This window comes from Pezoporus wallicus, unplaced genomic scaffold (assembly GCF_028554395.1).
Source record: "Pezoporus wallicus isolate ANWC-B61680 ecotype Strahan unplaced genomic scaffold, APGP_CSIRO_Pwel_v1 contig_13659, whole genome shotgun sequence".
NCBI classification, from domain to species: domain Eukaryota; kingdom Metazoa; phylum Chordata; class Aves; order Psittaciformes; family Psittacidae; genus Pezoporus; species Pezoporus wallicus.
The window spans coordinates 322,248-343,204 of NW_026636258.1; the positions used below are offsets into that span (position 1 = coordinate 322,248).

Sequence of the window (20,957 nt, forward strand, 5' to 3'; positions counted from 1 at the left end):
TATGACTGCTCATTTAAATAAGACTTTGTGTACCAATGTTTCCTGTTAGCAGCACACTACAAAGCACTGTTCTTGTCACTGTGCCATACTAAAATGGTGATTCATGGTTAAATCAGTACAAATGAAGGGCCTTGGTTTTGATTTGTCTGATTTTGTCAGTCAGATTGGGTTGACAGCTGAGGGTAGATAGAGATCTTTGATACAAAAGTGAGGTGAAACTTTCAGGTCAGCTTTCCTTTGTCTTGTGTGGGAGGTGGAATTGTGGCAGAGAATATTCTTCATGCTTCACAGCATGGTCCTTTTGGTAATGGCTCTGAGCTTTCATTGGAGATATGGCAGTTAGGTGGCCATCAGAAACTGGATGGAGGATACTTGCAGGCTCCTGGGCACCAGGTTGCTATCAGACAACATTGAACTTGACCCAATGCCTTTGCCATGAAGCACATAATGCTCTTTTTCTGTCCCTTAGCAAAGGGATATAATTGCCTGGCAGCACCCACAGTTGATAAGGTGACACCTCTGGCATAACTAGTAAAATAAGTTAGTATTTCTAAATGTAATAAGCTTTAATATTGAAGAAATGATTCATGTATAAGATCAGAAGGAAACATCTTCTGAAGCAGACAGTGTCCCATTTCCCTCCAGGATCTTTGATTTCTGTCTTGATAGGCAAAATCATTCCCTTTGGTTCCTCTGAACCCGGAATTCTATTTTTTATTTTTTGAGGCAGTGACTTGGGGAGGATTCAGGTGAAATCTTCATTGATCCTGAGCCTGGTATTGCACAAGGTACTGCTGGGATATAGTGCAGGTCCCTTTCTGTTTTGTGTTTGTGAACAACCTACCCCAAGGTGCTCATTAGCCAGAAGAATTGCATATACACAGAGAACTGTTTTGTTCCTCCATAAAAATACAGTTGTTGTGGTGGTGACTTTAACTGATTGGCCTCATCCTGAGCATCCTGGGCTTCTGAAATCAGCAAAACCTTGTGAGATTGCTCGCAATTCCTAACAACACCCATCCTCATTAAAGATTTGTTAGATGCAGTCAAACCATTTAAATATTTGTATTTCTCTTCCACAAAATCTGGCCACTTATGGCTTGTATTCAACAAGATCTGTCTTTGGTGGTTGGTACCTCTGGTTTATGATTGTAATCAGCTGTTTTCTTGCCCTATATATTCTGTAGGCTGGAAGAAATTCTTTTGTGCACCTAACTTTGACATCCAGATGTGATTTGTGCCATGCCAGGTGTTTCTTTTCCCACTTGAGTTCAATGATGCCTGAACAAAAGCCATGAGGCAAAGCATGGCTGGCTGTTATCTGTTGCTTCTGAGAGCAGGCAATGCGAATGCCACTAATCTTAAATGTTCTTTGGGACATTTTATTTTTCTCAGAGGAAGAAGGTTCACATCAGATTTCTTAGATGAATAAAGTCTTGAGGATATTTATGGGTACTACATAATAATGATACATCAGTTTTAAATTGAACACTGTGCTTCAGAAGTGGCTGCAATAAGAGGAATCAGCATGGTCTCCATGGGTTTATGTAGCAAAAATGAACACCAATTACAGTGCAGTTTTTCCACTGGGATTTAGCCCAACATTTTGTCTAATTATGGTATGAATCCCACACTGGAGAAAACCCTGCTTCTGTAAAGAACTAATTCCCTCTAGAAATGCTAAAACTCTTAAAGAACTCTAATTAGAATACATTTCTCAGTAGATAGAGAGAATCAGAGAGAGAGCCTGTGCCAGCCACTTACCACAACAAAAAACACAGGAAAAGATGAAGGAATACCCTGGGAGACAGAGAGGGAATGGGAAGTAGTTTGGATAAACTTCCCTCATTCTTCATCTAGGCTTGTACTAAATAAATAGCGTGATGGTCCTATGCCTCAAAGCGTTACTGTCAATGGAGAGTTGATAGATTTCTTGACATATACTCAAGTAATAATGTTGGACTAGAGAGACTTTGGGAGAAAAGGGCTGAAAACAAGTTCTATGATACTCCTAAATTCTGAGACACTCCAAACTAATGTGGCTACCCAGACTTCTTAGGCATGCAGTTAGCTTTGTGTATTGTAGTTCCTGTCACCAAGCATGTTATATCATAAACTGGGTTGCCTGTGATGGAAAAGGGGAAACCCTCTGATTTCCTCACTCCCAGTCCTATTCTTCAGACCAAGTTCCAACATCAATTTGATTGGATTTCTGCAAATCTGAAATAGTTCATTAAGCTGCAGTGCTCTATTGGGGGTTGTTCAAAAGACTGCAGAATGGCAAAAAAAGCAGAGAGAAGAACTGCAGGGCTTCTTCAGCACAGCAGAGGATGGTTGTAGATGAGCATGACAAAGAATAGTCTATGGTCACTCCAGGATGAGATAACCACAGGTACACACTGGAATGGCCTAAACGGTGCCTTCCCCAGCTGTCTGGTGAAATTGAGTTCAAACTCCTATTTTCATTCAATGGAATGGTCTCACATCCTTCATAACACTGAATGAAAGATCTTTCAGACTCACAAGAAGGCAGAAACAGCTTTCCCCAGAGGAGAAGTGCAGGTCACATTTATTTACAGATGGGTCTACTAAGAAAAATGAAAACAAATGACGATTACTGCTGCAAGATGATGCCTTGGGAAGTGGAAATAGCTGCATCTAATCACCTGAGGGACAGACAGCAGCTCTCACTGCTTCCTGGCCATGGAGACGTTTGTTTGCAGTGTTTGTCTTTCCTTGTGGGAAACAATTGAGAGAATTTATACACCCACAAAGACAAAATCTGCAGAAATGAGACAAAACCTCACAGGCTTCCTGCATCAGCAACATTGAAGTCAAACCATGTGATAACAAGTCAGGAAAGGTGGTTGGCTTCTCCTCATTTTTACCTTTAAATTACATCAAAGGGAATGTGACTTTAAGAATGTAAAGATTTTATTTAGATAATTTCTTCCTATCAGTTTCCTGTGTAAGTGGTTCACACAGTGATATGCAAAGGTAAATGGAAGGAGAAGCAACGGGACATGCACAAAGATAAACTGGGTATAGCTCAACTGCATTTGCTGCATCTGAACTCAGTGAAAAGAACTGCTTGTTGAATAGTCCCATAGTCTGTCTGCATCCCAGAGTCTTCTGCTGGCAGTGCATCCCTGTGGCTGAATAGAGAAGGTGAGGAATTCACTAAATAGTCGTATTTGCTTCCAGTGTCTAAGACAGAAGTAAAGCTGGGAACAAACTGTCTCGTTTCAAGTGATACTTTACACAGATGCCCCCTAAAGCCAACAATTAATCTGAAATGAGTGGCACTGCTTGAGCCTATTTCTGCATATGAGCTAGTCCCTCAGATCCACACATGGGAATGGCACAGAGCAGTGACCATTGATAGTACCATGTCTCTTTATTTTGTAAGCACCCCCAATTTTCTGTAGCAGATGGACAAGTGAGAAGGAAACAGACTCCTGGAGGGGAAGGGTATGGAACCTGCAGTTCTCCAAGATCCAGCAAATCCATGCAGAAGTTCCAGTAGCCACTCCGTATAGCTAAAGAATGCGAAAGTCCACGAAGTCCCACTCAGCAAACACAGATCAATGCATCCAGCAGCCTCTTTTCTTGGTGATGTCAGGTCTTGGACATTACAAATGAGAATGAAAAGGGGGAAAAGACATTCTTTTATTTCTCAATGGGAAAGGCTTTAAAATTTGGCGGCATTGTACAATCAGGTGAGGCACTCTGAGTGCCTCTGGGATTGTTGATATATCAAGTGGGACAGATACTTTGTGTGAAATGAAGCTTTAGAAAGGAAAACTTGTGTTGATAGGGCTGCCTTCCTTAGCAGTATTACATAGAAATACACAGTCTGCTCAAAGATACCATGTGATAAAATGTAATCATATACAAAGTGGTTACATTTTTATTTGCAGTATATTTATTGAATAAGTTTTAAAGGGCTGTGAGACTCTTCTGAGTTAACGTTCTTTAGTATGAAGGAAAGAAACAGAGTCTTGACATCTGCCTCTGGCGGCTTTTCAGCTGAGGTCAGAGCAAGCAGAATTTGGGTCCCAACTTAAATTCTGATACTATCATTTCCCATTAGTAGGGCTGATGTTTATGTCAATATTTGAATCTGTCCTGCAGCTTCTTGGAAATAAGGTTTTTCCAGTGATAGTTGTGCTGGCTCATGTGGTTTAGTTGCTGATTTAATATGTTAGAACATTTATGTTCTAAATTGTAGCTTTTGAATGCCACATCAGAAAAATTAAGCAGTTGTACAGGACAAGAGAAATGTCTTGGGCTAGTCTGCTTCCTGATGGCTGAATGAGTGACAAATACCAAGCCAACTTGATCTGCATAGATTTTTGTTACATTTAAATGTCATTAACTAAGCAGCTGTCTGTCTTAGTTGGATTAATATCCAAATTATCACACAGAATTTGTGCTCTTGTGCAGTACTGAGAGTAGCACTCCCTGAGGAGCCAATCTTTAGATGGGGTGTGAAGCCGCCATCCTGCCTAGTGATACCTGTGTATTATCCCTGTGGCAGAAAGCTCAAGGGCAACCTGCCTCCTGCCTTCTTTTCCAGGTAAACACAGGCAAGCATGGCATGTGGATATTGCTGAGAGTGTGTTTGCTGTATTCCCTTAGAATCATAGAATCACAGAATCAGCTAGGTTGGAAAAGACCTTTAAGATCATCAAGTCCAACTGCTCCCCAGCAGTGGGAAGACCACCACTAAACCATGTCACTGAGGGCCTTGTCTACACAGCTTGTGAATACTTCCAGGGGTGGTGACTCCACCACTGCTCCATGTTCTAATGCCTAATTGCCCTCTTGGTGAAGAACTTTTTCCTAGTATCAGTCTAAACCTCCCTTGGCTCAGCTTAAGGCTGTTTCCTCTTGTCCTGTCACTTGGGAGCAGAGGTTGACCCCCACCTTGCTCCATCCTCCTTTCAGGTAGCTGTAGAGAGCGATAAAGTCCCCCCTGAGCCTTCTTTTGTCCATACCAAGTCCCCTCAGGTCCCTCAGCTGTTCGCCATCACAGTTGTGCTCCAGGCCCTTCGCCAGGTCTGTTGCCCTTCTCTGGCCCCACTCCAGCACCTCAATGTCTCTCTAGTAGTGGGGGGCCCAGAACTGACACAGGATTTGAGGTGCAGCCTCCATCACTGCCTTGGCCATGCTGCCACACTGGTGCTGATGCAGGCCAAGATGCTGTTTGCCTTCTTGGCTGCCTGGGCACAAGCTGCTCATGTTCAGCTCCATCAGCCAGCACCCCCAGGTCCTTTTCCATGAGCAGCTTTCGAGCTGCTCTTCCCCAAGCCTGGAGCATTGCAGTCATTGTGCTATTTCACAGATTAAACCTGCTTATGTGTGGTTAATGGAGTATAAAAGGTGCTATTCTAAATAAGGAAGCAATTTTTAAAGTTTTGTACTAAATATATCACTGAGAAAATACTAGTCCTGCCTGTGGACCAACTGTATCCAGTATGGATGTTACTTATCATTCTGTTCTCCACACAAACACAATCAGCTATAAAAGCCAAACCAAACAGCTTACCCATATACAGACTTTTAAAGGTAAATAAAGAACCTGTTGTACACAAAGCATTTGAGAAGCAGTTTCTTGTTACTAATACAAGTCCATGGAATCAGTGTCTTCTCTGATTTTAGCATTGGTTTTGTGTGGAGATTTTATACTTCCCAAGCCCTTGGAGAAAGAAGAATTGGCAAATAAGTGTATATAAATGTGGAAAGCACATAGGGCTTGTATAGCTAAGCCAGAATGAGACTGAAATAAAGAAGAGAAGATGGGTAAAATTCATGCCTTGTAAAGACGTAGCTCAAACAATGTTGCTCAAGGTTTGTCTGTAAGAGGCAGTGACTCTCCCAGCAGTAACGTGCTGTATTTGATTCCATCTTTCCCATCCACAGAAGCAAAGTCTGTCTCTGTGCATCAGTCAGAGGTGAGAGGATTGGGTCAGATTATCATTTCACAAATGTAAGGAAACATTTTTTTTCCTCACTGTTCCAAATGATCTGCCAGGATATTTGAATCCAGTGCTATCTTTTAGTGCTCAGTGAGTTAACTTTCCATCTGTGTGTTCCCCATTAGTCTATGTCCAAAGCTGTTCACACTATTCATTATTGCAGTGCCAGGCCCTGGCGTTTCTTCAACTTTCTTTGGAGGAAAACAAATGAAAAGTGAAAAAGTTTTGGCAGAACTGGTCTGTCTTTTGAGGAAGAAAACCCAACATGAGTACGAGAGGAAATGGGATTATGAATTTGGGTCTGTTTAGGAGAATGATGTCCATTTGACTCACACTTCACACTGCATTTTAATTACTGAGTGATACTTGGGAGGCTAAATGGCATGAACATGATTGTATTCACCTCAGTTATCTAATGGAGAACAAAGGCAGAGAGAGGTAGAATGTCTTTTTTTCTCCTGCTGCTCATTTCCTGCTGATGCTTTCTTTTGATTTTCAACCTTTGTTCAATTTTATTTTTATTTTCTTTCCTCTTTTAAAAGTTCCATCTCTTTCTGATATCTGGAATGCAACTCTTCCCTGTGTGGTTGTTAATGTCAGGAACCAATACTTCCAGCAGGTGATGACACATTTGTATACTTCTGAAACTCTGCTGTGTAAATCTGCCAATCAAGTAGGAAAAAAGCAGTTTATGGTTTTCCTTCTTGAATGGGATAAATTCCTGAGAATTCCAAACCACTGATAATTTCTGTACATGTCCCATGGGCTTTTCCTGCTTACGCCACTTCACTTTCTTGATTCAACTCTTCACAAGGAATTTAAGGGCAGAGAGATAAATCAGGCTCCAGAACAGGCTCTGGAATCCAGGCTCTGGAATCCAGGCTCCAGAACACATTCTGGTACATGTCTCTTTGGGTTTTTGGCTGTCGTTGTGGCTTTTACCATTTTCTGCAAGGCCTTTTGGAGGGATAGGAGGCTTTCCTAACAGCAGGTTTCTGTAATGTCAGTTTTACTGAGGCTGTTGCGCACACATTGTATGTAGTGTCAACAGCCAGTGGGCCCCAGCCAGTCAGTCTGAGCTGCCTGACACTCTCCAGATGCTCTGTGCTGCTGTTGATGGTTGTGCAGTAAGTTCCAGGGCTCAACAGACAGGCAGAGATTCTTTCCACAACCATTTTGCAGAACAAAACATGTTTCACAAGCACACAGGCCTTTTTGCTTTGGGGTCTCTAAGTGGTAGGAATCCTGCTGTGCATTTCCACATCTGTGAACTGCTGGACTGTATTCTCAGTGCTCTCTGGAGACGTGGTGATTGGGGCAATAACATGCTTCAGGCGCAAGAGCATGGAGAAAAGCAATATGAGAAGTATAGCCAGAAGTGTTAGGAACAATCCCACATACATGTAGAGGCTGGAATATTTATCTGCTCTTGTGTCTGCTTCTGTAGCCAGAGTTGGAAAGTGGACGCGGCCCGTCAGGTTTCCACGGAATTTGAAATAAAGCTCAGTCATTGCTCTCTGTCACCTTTGGTCCATTTTCACCATTTACTTTCAGGTCTGCTGTCTTCTCTCACCAGACTCACCAAGTAGGTCAAGAGAGGAAACTTAGGATACACAATGGCTTCAGCAAGAACTGCTCCATCCTCTTCATCTCAAGACTGCTGGTTCACACAGTTAAGCAGATTGCATGAGATAGGCCTTTGCAACTCATTTTGCCATTTACAACAACAACAACAAGCATTAAGACTTGTGTTTTATATCTGGCTTTTATTTTGTCCTGAAAATGCTTTGGTCCTTCTTTTCGTAGGCCACCTCCTTTGGTAGGTGAAGAGCTTTAGTCCTTCTCTCAAACTGAACTACAAAGGTTTGCACAGCTCTGGTCTTTGCAGGTGCTGTTTTCCAGTCAGCTTTCTGCCAGCTTCTCCCACAGCATGTAGGTTGTCCTTGCATGAGCTGGGGAAGGTTGTTCTCTGCTTTGCCAGACTGCTGGGGGGAATCTCTTCTTTCCTAATCCAGAGCTATTGATACATGCTTAAAGAGCATGGAGTTTTGAGTTTCTCATTAGGAACACACAAAAAGTTGACTTTCTAAAAGGGAAAAAATGAGAGAGAGAGAAATGAAACCAGGTATCGAAATAGCAAAGCCTATATGTTGTATCTCCTGAACAAATAAGAAAACCCTCACCTGCTCCTGTGAGAAACCTTATGATCAGGAGGAGCACTGAGTATTTAATTTTAAAGAAAGACCATGCAAATCTAATTGTTAAGGTCTCTTCTTTACTAGCACTCACTACTTAATGGGTAGGAGAAGGCCCCACATTCTGTGGAATTAGATGTCACAGAGGAAGGGGAGATACGAATCCAGCCAGTGTCTTCCACCATGTGTGTCTTATTCATTATTTACCAGGACCCTCTGTTTCTGAGGCAGGGTGCCCCAGACAGGCATCCAGAACTCTTACCTGTTCTGCTGGGGCAACTCTGTCACAGGATGTGATGCTCCACTTACTGCTTGGGAACAGAGCTTCCTAGAAATGGGAGAAATCTTAACGGTTTAGCATTTTTAATTCTTCTGGCTGGAAACAGAAAGTGTAAATGCCAAAATTTCACTGCAAATGGTGCATCCAAAAGCATCATGTTCTGCTTTTTTGGTTTTAGCTGAAACAAAATGGTAACACTGAAACAAAGTGATGCAGTCATTTGTAGTGCTCACTACATATACGCCTACATGAGATGTGAATGTAGTAATAGTAATATGGTAATATACTATGGTAGTCAGATTAAAACAAAGCATTAGGTCAAAATGATAAGAGTTCTGATGCTTTTAGATAAAAATTTCATGTAAAAGACATTCTGCTGCAAAAAATCATGACTTTCATGAGGCTTCAGCTTGTAAAATGTAGCTGTTTATTGACAATGTTTGGTTGTGTTCTCCCCATGCACCAGTGGGAACAACACCTTGCTGTTCTTCAGAGAGAGCTGCTTGAAATCTGGAGGCCTGAGTCATCAAGGGGCTGATATCCAGGTTTTCATTACAAGCAAGACAGCCCTATTTTGGCTCACGTGATAGGAAACATCTGATATGCTGAGTTGTTGAAGAAGGGACACTGGGGATCATCTACACCTTACCTCCCAACTCCTGCAACACCTTCTTCAGTAGCAAAGTATTTGAGATAACAGTGATGCAATTTAGGGACTATTGGGACAGATCCTGCTTAGTAAAAGGCTGTCTAAACTGGGCCAAACTGCTGATGGAAAAACTTGACTTCTGCAGTCCCTGGGTGGGTAGTGGAGTCTGCGCTATGCTTTGTGCAGGAAGATGTGGGCAAGCATGGAATGAAAACGGCTGCTCAGTACTTTTCCAGGGGATGACCCAACCCCTTTGGCGCCAGTTAGTTATACTGGCAGCAGGTTTGGTGCTGATGCAGAAGTGTGAGACATGAAAGTGAAGGTTGTGTTGCAGCCAGGCACTTTTGCTCTCAATTTTAGGGCAGTAACTGTGATTTTCACACTTTGAACCTATAAATGGGAATTCTTCCCCTATGAAAAATATTCTTAGGTTACACATCAGGTGGGAAATAGAGGGTGAGAAAGTTATTTGCCATATTAAACCTCTGTTTCTACAATATGATTTCTCTGTTGATAATGAAATGCAATCAGTCTGGAATTTGACACTTTTGTGGGTTCAAGTACAGAGCAGTGTCTTTGCCCATCTCATCTGCTGTCTTCCTGAGAGCAAAAGCCAGAGCTCGTTTCTCTCCTTAAGGAGCAGGGAGCCTAATGGCTTTACATACTTTATAACATTAGACTGCACAACACTGAAGACATTAGTCTGAGGTTCAGTAATGAACTGCAAACCAAGACATTGAATTAACAAAGTTCAGCTGGGCATTTATTGATAAAAGCAGCAGATTAATAGTGACAAGTGTTAGCAATGGGGAGTTGGCACAGCTTTTTGGTTTTGTAGTCTCAGCTATGGAATTGTCAGGAGCAATCAACCATTCAGACCATTGAAAGCTGTGGAATTAACAACATCTTTCCCAGAAATGAGCTGCAAATACTTCAGTAGCTCTAGGAAACCCCAAAGATTTTTGCTTTTCAATCTACCAAATTACCTCACTGAGCACATGGGTTTGGGTATTAGTAGATTTACCTTTGCACACTCCCCTTTAAGGAACAGAAGCTTGAAGCTTGTAGAGACCAAAGTCATGTGGAAATAAGTTGTACACAAGGATTCTATAAAAAGCTGTGTATAAAGGAGGTCAGCACTGTAACTTTGCATGACTTAGATCACAGGAGGCAAAACCTCACTGGTTTCCTTGGGAAGCCCTTGAGTCCATGGACAGAGATAGTAAGTAGAAGTTTGTAACAGAGCACAGCAGCATAACTAGAGCCCACATTCCCTGTGATCTCAGCTGTTGATCAAGGCTTAGTAATTCTTCTCTGGCTGGATAATAGTTTCTGAGATGTGCCAAGCATGCTCAGTGGGCACAGATTGATTACAAGCAGACACTTCTTTATTTATCAGTTTGTGGTTGTTTCCAAGCAAGGATTACAAAATCCCAAACCAATGTACTTCACGTAATAACAACCAGTAATGAGAATAGAAGACTCATACAAAACAACAGGTTTCTTCTCAGAGTGTGTCACTGAGACAGGAAATTCACAAGCCTTCATGGCACTCAAATCACCATGCTCCCGCTACAGCAATCAGACTTGGGGAGCTTCAGGTTTAGGGAGTGTTTATGGAGGCTGCATGGCCCTACTCTGCACCTTTGTAGGGTACAGGGGAGCAGAGAAAGTCAGATTTTCCCCAAAACAGTGCAGCCAGACAGTACAAATGTATTCTGCAACTGCAGAACATGTCTTGTCTTGCCTGCTCGCTTCCTTTGACTCCCATACTCGCTTGAAGTGCCACTTGCAGCAAAGCATCTCTGAGAGTGCAAACAATATTCTGAGTTCTCTTTTGCTTTTCCACCCAATGCTCCAAGTGGAACAGATCAGAACAATTACTTTTAGCTTCTCCAAGGCTGTTAGACTGCACTGAACTGGCTGGCAAACACAGAAAGGTTTGAACACACGCAGTACCAGGTGTATTCTGCCTAAGTGACCTTTAGAGAGAAAAGTCAGCATTGAAGTGTAAATAAAGTGTTAAAGTATCAAATCCATCCCCGGTTTGCATTTTCTCCAGGGAGAACTTGAGGGAGAGGAAAGGAGGGGGGTCTCTGCTTTCAGTGGCAGACGGTAGTTTTGCTGTCATGCTGAAGTGCACGATAGTGTCAGTGTCTCAGCTGTGGTAGTGCATAGGAAGAGAACAGAATAAAGCATAGTTACCTTTCAGAGCAGGCAGTGCAGCCCATGAGCTTGCTGATGATTTATCTGGGAACATGTCCTCCCAGGGAGTGGGATTCGCGCAGAAGAGATTTGCTGTCTGATTGCTGGCGTCAGGATACTGTCTGTTCAGCAACACACACGGCGAGTGCACTTTCTTCTCCTTTGCTGTTGAAGTCGCGCGGTTCGCTGGCAGGCACGGCTCTTCCTCCGGCTCTGGAGATGTCAACTGACAGTCTGACTGAGCAGCGTCACTGCTGGTGCCCTCCTCCGCGGGCGATGGGAGAAGGGGGACAAGGAACCTTCTCTTCGGGAGCCTCACTGCTCGGGTGGAAGCAGCCCTCTCCCTGCCCAGCGGTAGGCAGCAGTTCAGCAGGGAGGACGGTGCTGCCTGGGCTGCGTTGGCTCCCGGCGCGGAGGGAGGGGAGGGAGTCGGTGAGCTCAGCTCGCTGCAAAGTTTTGGGCAAGGTTCGTCTTAACCCCTCCGTGGTTAGGAGTGGTAAATGAGACTGAGCTCCTAACTGTGGGGTAAGACACGAGCCAGGAAGTTACCGGGTTCTTTCTCTAATTTTCTGGAAGGTGGAGAGGTTTTTTGTTTTGTGCCTCTTGGGAAGGGTTACCTGGTGAGCGCTCCCAGGTGGGCTCCTGTCTGGATCCATGGACAAGTGTCACCTTTCAGCTGAAACCCTCAGTGTAGTCCCCAAGCTCTTCAGCACTGGAGCTTTTGATGTGTTTGTGTCCCTGTGCTTGCTGCTTGGTGCTTTGGGAAGGGCTGTGTGGCTGCTTAAGATTATGGGTCCCCTTTCCCTTGAGTACTTTGAAATTCTGCATGAATAAGCTTAACCCCAGCTTTGCAGTGTTGTGGGCAAAAATTTTTTCAGCAATTTATGAATGCGTGAAGCACAGATCTACCTACAATGAGGCAGAACGAGCCGAGGTTGTGGTAAGAACACAAACCATCCTGATCCCTCTGATTACCACTCCTATTGACCTGCATTTCTTAGCTCCCCCCAGCTGACAAAGTAAGTGTGTTTTGTGATCCTGTTCCAGTTATGACACAAATTAGGGTGAACCATATCAAGGAATCAGTATAATTTTAGTTTTAGTGTGTATGTTTCAGAAGGGGGACGGGGGACAAGATTTCCTTTCCTTTCTACAGGGTGGCTCAGTCTGGGGGGCATTGCAGTGACCCCCAGGGTTTCACCAGCAAAGGAGCACAGCTGGATCAATACACAGAGTAGCAGTAGTTTGCAGCTGTATTTCACATGTCCATGTCCCTGTGCCTCAGCAGGTAGGTTGGCTGGAGGCATCTCATGGGGTGAAGCTGACCTGCAGGCCCATGCTGGCCGCTTGGCTTCCTGTGCCTGGAGGTTGTCTTCTGTGGCCTGTGTTTGGGGCACTGGGAGCAAAGTCCCCCAGTGAAATGTGGGTCCCACACAGGGGTTTGGGAAAGACAAGTTCATTCTCTCTCTGCCACTTTCTCTGTGACAAAATAGAGACATTTCATCTCAAAACCCTCAGAATTGCTTTCCCTCTCTGGTCCCCCATGGCCACAGCTTGAGCCAAAGGGTAATGAAATCCAGATCTACACAACTCTTTCATCCTCCTGGGGTGGAGGGTATTATAAATCCCTCTCTCACAGGTCTCTTCAATCTCTGGAGCTCACAAGCACAGTGTTTTATTGCAGTGCAGCACTATTTAGGTAAATAAAACATAGCCCCTGGAAAAAATACCATTCCTCCATGATCTCTGGGGGGGGGTGGGGGGGTGGGGGGGGCTCTCTGAACACTGAGACTTATCAGGCAGCTTTGCTGATTTTCTTTCACATTTCCTATGTTGTATTATCATGTGCAGTGCCCAGCAGTGCAGTCTATGCCACAATTCCCTGCTATAGGAATGAAGGTTTATTGATAAAGCGGAGGGAAGACTGCGTATTTCCCCCTGGAATCTGTACAACTACTACTTTACCAACAAACTACTTGAGAGCACCTCTAAACTCTGGGTGTGGGGCCTCTTATTTAAGAAGAAACAAGTGAGAGCAATATTTAACCAGGAATTATGTTGCTGGTTGAGTTACAAGAGGCAGAAGAGACAGAATGTGCTGAAATCCTGCAGCCCTGATTTCTGTACAATGCTAATGAGCAGTGCTGAAATGAAAGGCTCCCTCCCTGGCCATGCCATCCAGCTTCTCTGCTCAGCTCTTTTCCCCTTTGTTGATTTTGCAGTAAATGATCTCTCCCTTTTGTAGGATGAGGCTGCTGTTTGCTGGATGGGTACATTAGATTTCTTGTTCCCTTTGTAGCAGGGTATAATAAAGACAGATGAGTTTTAGATAATGCCACAATTTCTACCAGCTGAGGGTGATGAATGCTGGGCTAAAAGACTGCTGGATTCCTGAATGGTTGACAAGTATTGAAGGCTTTATCTCTATGTAAATTTTTTGGCCAATCCATGACAAATGGGGTTGTACAAATTTGAGTGTACACAAAAAGGTGTACAAATTCCCTTGGAAATACACAGATACAAACCCAGTGAGAGTCATTTTTCAAGCAGCCATTAAGAATTTTGGGGAAAAAAAGAACAGGGAGCTTGTTAGGTTCTTCCCTTTGCATTATTTCATCTGCATCTCAAGCTCTGTGTCTGTTAATATATATAATATCTCATAATAGTCCCCCACCAGTCTTAAAGTGAAATGTGGCTTTAACAAAGAGCAAAAAAGATCTGTGAATGAGGTAGTGAGTTAGTTAGTATAGAGTATAATCTATAGGGATTCTTCTATTATCCAAATTCACAAATCCTATGAACACATGCTTTGGCTCTTTATAAAACTGCATTTCAGTGACTGGAGAAATTGCTGTGCCTTTCATAGCAGACACATCCCAGAATGGTTTATTCAAGCCCACAGCTGTAAAGATCTTTCATTATTTGAGGATGTTCATAGTGGAAGAGGGTGCAGGGCCAAGCAGGGGCCTCTTTTGCTAATGTAGATGCTGTATGTTGAACTTGGGAAAGAGACACAATTTGGTAGGTGCCTGTGCACATGTCAAAGATGACAGAGAAAACAGAAGCAGTGGTTGAGTTTTCAGTCTTAAGGGCAGAAAGTGTGTTAAATTATGTCTGAAGCATATTCTGTGTTTGGACATACTTTACACGTGTTGTTTAGAGGTTACAGTTAATGACAACTCATTATTTCTCCATTATTCTCCTCTTTCCTCCTGTTAAAACGATTCTTCTACTTTGCCTATGTGGTTAATCCCTGCCTGGAGCAGAGTTTGGCTGACAGAGCTGTTGCACTGAACTGAGGCAGCTTAGCTTGCCTGGAGTTTCACTGGCTTTCAAAGGTCTTAGGAAGAGAGTTCACCCACTTCCCCTGAGAGCACTGCTAGAAACCTGCACCAGATGGCTTAGAAATCAGCTCAGCGCTATCAACTTGTAGTATTCATTACTTATGGCAATTGTAATCATACTTAGCACTTCTGTATTTTCAAGACACTTCACAGTTACACAGTCCCTCAGTGAGATACAGTCAAACAGCTTTTAAGGGAGCTGCCAAGCATCCACATTTTTACCTTTTGTGGCTGTTAAGGCTTTGTAGCTCTGCAGCATAGCTACTCATGAGATGTCTTGAAGAGCTGCTCAGCCCCTCTCTAGCCTTAGAGGCTACAAGATCGAACTCCTGTGGTGCTCAGCTGCTACTAGACATGTCACATGCAAAAAGACTTGTCCTTTACCTTTCCTGCCTTCCTTACCCCTGCCCTGGTCATTGCAGAGGTGCTGGGAGGCCCCTTGCTGCCATGAGGAGAGTTAGACAACTGGAACTGCCTGAGATGGTTGCTTGGGGAGTTGCTCTTCCAAAGATCAGGATGGTTCCTGACCAGTACAAGTGCTATAAACGAGAGGGTAGGTCACTATGGAAGAGGTGCTGAAGCAAGTGACAGCACTTAGAGGTGTTTGTTGTGGCAGAGTGGAATCTGTCATAAATATGGTTTTGGTTTAATGTGTTTTGTCTTTATAGCCACGGCACTGAGTGACAGATGGCCTATATCACAAGCAGGCTTGTGGAACACATAAACCATCATGTTACAGTAGGTTTTGAATCAAGGATCTCTAATGAATGTTTGGACATTCAAGCATGTATTGCTCATCAGATTTGTATGAAGCAGGTCTATCAGCCGTCAGCTTTAAAGGAGAAATTCCATCGTTCATGGGATTGCAACTTTGAAAGCGAAGAAAGTTGCCTGTAGCTTGTTTCTTGCTTAGGCCACTAAGTGCCCCAAGAAAAGGTACTGACTTCGCTCTGTCTCACTTCTTTCTGTTCTGAAAAGGGAATATTCATTTGTACCTCACCCGTAAAAGTAATCTGTCAGCACTGAGTGCTACGTGAATGCGTGTGGTCATGTGCCTGCTGCTCCAGCAGAGCTCAGGGCCTTTTCCTCTCTGCATTCCCACACTGGATTGTTTTGTCCAGTCCAGTGTATCTGCAAATGCTTATGTGTTTGGACTAAAAGGGTCTTGTTGCTTTGAAAGGCTTCAGGCTGTTTTGACAGTTTGGATTTGTTTTGAACTTCATCAGAAATATTGCAATGGTTCAGTTTATTTATAGAAACTCACTCTCTCCCATAGATAACTGAGGAAATCCAGCCTGGTCTGATGTTAATCCTAAGTTTTAGGAACATTTCTAATTTGATTTACTGTTGCCAGTGAAGGGCTACTTTGTCCTACACAGAATTCTGTCTGGAACAGTCCTAAACTTCATTTTCTTGAGAGAGCTTGTGAAGAAGGCATTGCAGGTCCCCAGAATGGTGTTACCACCACTCACAGAGGAGAATTCCAGTGCTCTAGATATGTCAGTGAGAAGCAGCTCAGGAAGGGCCAACTGGCAGTGAGCAGGGTCATATAGACAACCCTGGGAGCAAAGAGCTAAAAAGCAGGTTCCACCTGGATCCAAACTGGAAATACATGTCAGCCACCCTCCATCAAGGTCCTGCACAGGTCCCTGTGGGCCTTGGCAAAAAATTAGTTGAACAGTGACTCAGGGACAGAACTTAAAACAGATCCTGTCTTCTCCAGCCCATGCTCTGGTATATTATTTCTGAAATAGGTCAGTTCTTGCAGCAGTGCCTATTTCTGGGGAGTTCAGCACAGTTTTTAGACTCAAAAGCTTCAAGTGAGTCTGGAGAGGCTTTCAGATGTGCTGATGGTCTGCTTTTGGCTGGCCAGTTGCTAAGATACAAACCAAGAGGTGCTCACTTGCATGACAGTGGGCCACTCTGGTTTAGTCACTTCAAATGTTGTCTGAAACTGTGGCTATTCTTGAGGGAGCCTAAAAATCTACTTGTTCATTTTGTTATTTCCATCTCATTTCCCCACTGCATGACTCCGTGTTCTGCCTGTGGACAGCATTGCCTTCAGTGTTACTACTAGTCCATGGACAAGCGGTTGAGCTACACATAAGCTACTGGACATGCCACAAAGGCCATCTCAGCCCACCCAGAGCTGGGGTTGTCTGTGAGCAAAGAGCCCTCTGACTCCTGTGGGCTTGTCCTGGGTTCAGCAGTAGCAGTCATTTTTTCGCCTTCTGAGTAGCTGGTGCAGTGCTGTGGTTTTGACTTTCAGCCTGGGAACAGCACTGATAACACCGATGGTTTTAGTTGTTGCTCAGTAATGTTTAGTCTGACCAAGGACTTTCTGAGCCTCATGCTCTGCCAGGGAGGAGGGGAAGCTGGGAGGAAGCAGAGACAGGACACCTGACCCAAACTGGGTTGTGAGCGGTTGTATTCTCTTCCCTGTTATTTCCCTTATCATTATTATCATTGGTGGCAGCAGCAGTGGCTTGTGTTATACCTTAGTTACTGGGCTGCTCTCATCTCAACCCATGGGAGTTACATTCTTTCGATTCTCCTCCCCATCCCTCCCGGGGTGGGGGAAAGGGGGTGTGAGAGAGAGACTGCATTGGTTCTGATTTATGGCTGGGCTTAAACCATGACAGGGCTTCACACAGGTTCCTGCCTGCAGGAATAGTTTGTAGGGTTAAGGTTTAGATGTGATTCCCTGAAAGGTGCTTTTCCCAGCACAGATGATGTGAGGAAGGGCTCAGCTATAACCACACATGTTAAAACGTGTACCTCTCCTGCTACAGTCAGAGGTACCACCTGAACTTGCCAGGCAGCACTGTGCCTACAATGCTGATCAGTAAAAGGCTTTTTCTTCAGAGATCAAATCCTGAGCAGAACCATCCTAAAGCTGGTGTTCACTATTATGCAGGATGGTATTCTGGTCTCAGCCCAGAGCTCATACGCTCAAGTATTCACTAACTCACTATTGGCAGGCACCCCTGAGGCATAACTTCCAGAGCCTTTAACATGTGAACACCTATTCCCTGAATTCTAACCAAACCCTCCTAAGCCATACCATAGAGCTGAATGCAAAGTGGGCAGAGTGTGGGGAATGCTGGCTGCGAAACAGTGCAGCCCTTCTCTGAAGTCTCTGATGCCTCCTTATTTACATGATTCACAGTTAACAGATGGGCTCATGCCTATACTGACAGTGGTGGTGGTGGGGGTGCAGTTCTTCAGTTGCTAGCATTAAATAAGAATCATGACAGTATACTGAATGGAAAACAATTTGTGATGACCCCATTCCATCACTTTTTACTTCTTTGGTTGGTTTGTTTTAATTCCAGTCTTCAAGAAGAATATCTCTTTTCTCAGTTCTCATTTACAAAATATGCAGCTGAGAGAACTCTGCCCACCCACATTGACATTTCAGATCTCAGCATTTCTATCCAGGACTGGATGAACTCTTTCTAAACCTGTTTGGTGTCAGAGATGGCAGTGTCTGCATCTATGGCTGTATTTCAACCATGTTTCCTCCAGTTTTCACCACAGTTTTGAAGAACAGACAGCATGAAGACAAAGGAAGGAAAACTGCACAGTGTCTGTGTTTGAGTTCCCACTTTGTTTCACTGGAGGCTTCTTTATACAACAATTTTTAGTGTCTACTGCTTTCTACCAAGAGTGGAGACAGGATGTCAGCCCAGACAGACTCTCAGTCTGAGTCATGACACAGCTGCTATACATTTATGGTAAAGCCAGGAGTCTTTACATTTGATGCCTGTTTTTGTCTAATAGCAGTCACAAGGTCCTTCTTCCCCAGCCTCTGGGTCAGTCACCAAACAAGCTCACTGGGCAGCCTCACTTCATTATTGTTCATTTTTGGTGAAGCAAAGAATAAATGTCACTGTGTGACTGCTTAACTAATGTGCCTGATTATTAATAGTCAGTTTTGGCCCCCTCCCAGCCTATGTGTCACAAAATACATTTCCCTTCTGTCTCTGGGATGAAGTTGTCTGGGAAGCCACTGTTCTGTGAAGTGCCTGTACAAAAACCTTGTTGAACATTCCTTCCTTCTTATCAGAAGAGTGATCTCTTTTTATTTTTAGGATGCTACCAACAAAAGTTGCTTTATTGCTTCTATGGATGAAGACACATTTTCAATATGGACAAAGATCTCTACCCAGAAGAATTCACCACATGGTTCTCCTGCATGACACACATGAAGTCCTCTGCTTGGTCACCTGGTTCTTTTTCTCAGATGTCAAATGCACACAAGACCCTGCCTTGCTCTACACAGCCTCACTTAAGTCTCACTGAAATCAGGGAGGTTTTATCCATGCCAGCTTCTGAAGCCCCAGGCTTTTCTAGCGCCTGGGCATCAGCTTGGAAGCTGATTTGACCATTTTGCCACACAGATCTTGTACTGAAATCAGGTGATGCTCTTTGGAAGAGCGACAGGCTGCTTGTCCTGTGAAGCAGTAGGAAGCCTCCTCACTGGGCCCACATAGTGGCCACATGAGATGTGCCTTGCTACAGGGGAGGGTACTGAAAAGAAGTACTTCATAGATGCCATGCTATGGCTGAAGACTAGCATTTGCTCTGGCAGGTCCCTGCTGTCATTTAAACAGCAGTTCCATGTACCCAGGTTAAAGGACATTTAAACATTCTGGACCAAGTTTACTCTGCATATACTCACGTGACTCCCACCGGAGAGGCAAAGGCATTCAGCCCTTCCCTAGCAATGGCTTTAGGAAATGTTAAACCTGTGTCAACTCAATGCTAGTGCTGCTCTCTGTAAAGCTATTAAATGCTCTATCTCCACTTCTGGAAGAGATAGTAATTTGCTATCGTAGCCACTAGTGCCAACAAAATCTTTGTTTCCATTTCCTAGGATTTTAGTCCTGTGCAATAGGGAGGAGAAAGCACATTATCTGCTTCTGCATACAATTTATTATCAATGTTTCTTCCTTCTTCAGCTCTACTTCCAGTGACACTGTCCAGCCAAATCTTTAGTGTCCAACACTGGGGAATCCACCATTTCCCTGGGGAGGTTATTCCAATGGCTGATTGTTCTCAGTGTGAAAAATCATCCTCTTGTGTCCAGTCGGATTCTCCCCAGGAGTAACTTGTGCCCGTCACTCCTTGTCTTTTCCATGTTACTCCTTGTAAAAAGGGAGTCTCCATCTTCTTTGTAGCCACCCTTTAAAATACTAGTATATGCTAATAAGGTCTCCTGTAAACCTTTTCTGAACGCTAAACAAAGGCAGTTCTCTCAGCCCCCTCTCATACAGCACACTTCAGAGTCCTCTGAAAAAGGCCATTGTTGTGCCCCTTTTCTGGGCCCTCTCTAACCTGTCCACATCTTTTTTGTACATCAGGGACCAAAACTGAACACAGTATTCCAACCATGGCCTTACAAGTGCTGAGCAGAGTGGGATTTGATATACTCCTGGTCCCTTGGTTGTCTGCAAAAGCTGAATTGCTCAGTTGCTGAAGGCTAACAGATGGCTTGCAGCACCTAAAGGTGCTGTGTTCCCTTGGGCTCTGAATTAGCCCACTTAATGTTATAGGTGGCAGACCCTCTGGAATTCACCATATCACTGTTGGATGTTACAACTGCCAAAGCTCTGAGACTGCAGCCAGGACTGGTGTAACCCACTGACAAGTTCTTGTTGCTCAGCACAGAGCAGAGATTGGCCTGTTATATTTCACAGGACTTGGCTTTGTAGCTTAAAATATAGCAGCTCATGCTTGTGACACTGAAGAAGCCTTGTTCAAAACCTGCTGGCAGTCAAGGTAAATGCTCTTACAAGAATGGAGAGGCCTTTTACAAGGTCTAGAATCTGTTATCTCCTGAAGTCTGAGCTTCCCCTCACTGCTTTAGCAGTATTCATTTCTTCACACACAGTTCCACATCCAACCACTACAATTCCTCTCCTGTTCCTTCTGTGCACTGTTCATCCTTGTCCTTCCCAAGCCATCTTCCCCCACCCCCAGCCCACCTCAGGCTCACACAACACTTGTGGGAGCACAGCCAATTCATTGCGATACTCATCTTTCAGTGAGAGGGTCATACAACACAGGGCTGCATTGGGAAAGCAGCCTTGGGCAGCTGGTTCCCATTTATTCTCATGTAACCTCCACAGTGCTGTCAGCAGAATATTAAACAAGCTTTTAGCATCTGCTTTTTTGGTTGGTTGGGTATCAGCCAACTGCTCCTGAGTTCCGAGATGGACCAAGTGCCTGCATCCTTCATCAGCAGGATGAGCTAATCTGCATCACTCACTGCCACAGCACCACCTCAGCAGCTCTCAG

The 20,957-nt window shown here is 44.0% G+C and overlaps 2 protein-coding genes across 2 annotated transcripts in view; one reads left to right on the forward strand and one right to left on the reverse strand.

Moving 5' to 3' along the window:
- Positions 1 to 20,957, forward strand: part of DCX (doublecortin) — a 112,914-nt gene that overhangs the window by 5,895 nt on the left and 86,062 nt on the right. The window lies entirely within an intron of this gene.
- Positions 6,862 to 7,694, reverse strand: SERTM2 (serine rich and transmembrane domain containing 2). Its single transcript, XM_057399466.1, has one exon. It carries the CDS (start codon positions 7,490 to 7,492, stop codon positions 7,211 to 7,213), a length of 282 nt encoding a protein of 93 aa, XP_057255449.1. The 5' UTR covers positions 7,493 to 7,694; the 3' UTR covers positions 6,862 to 7,210.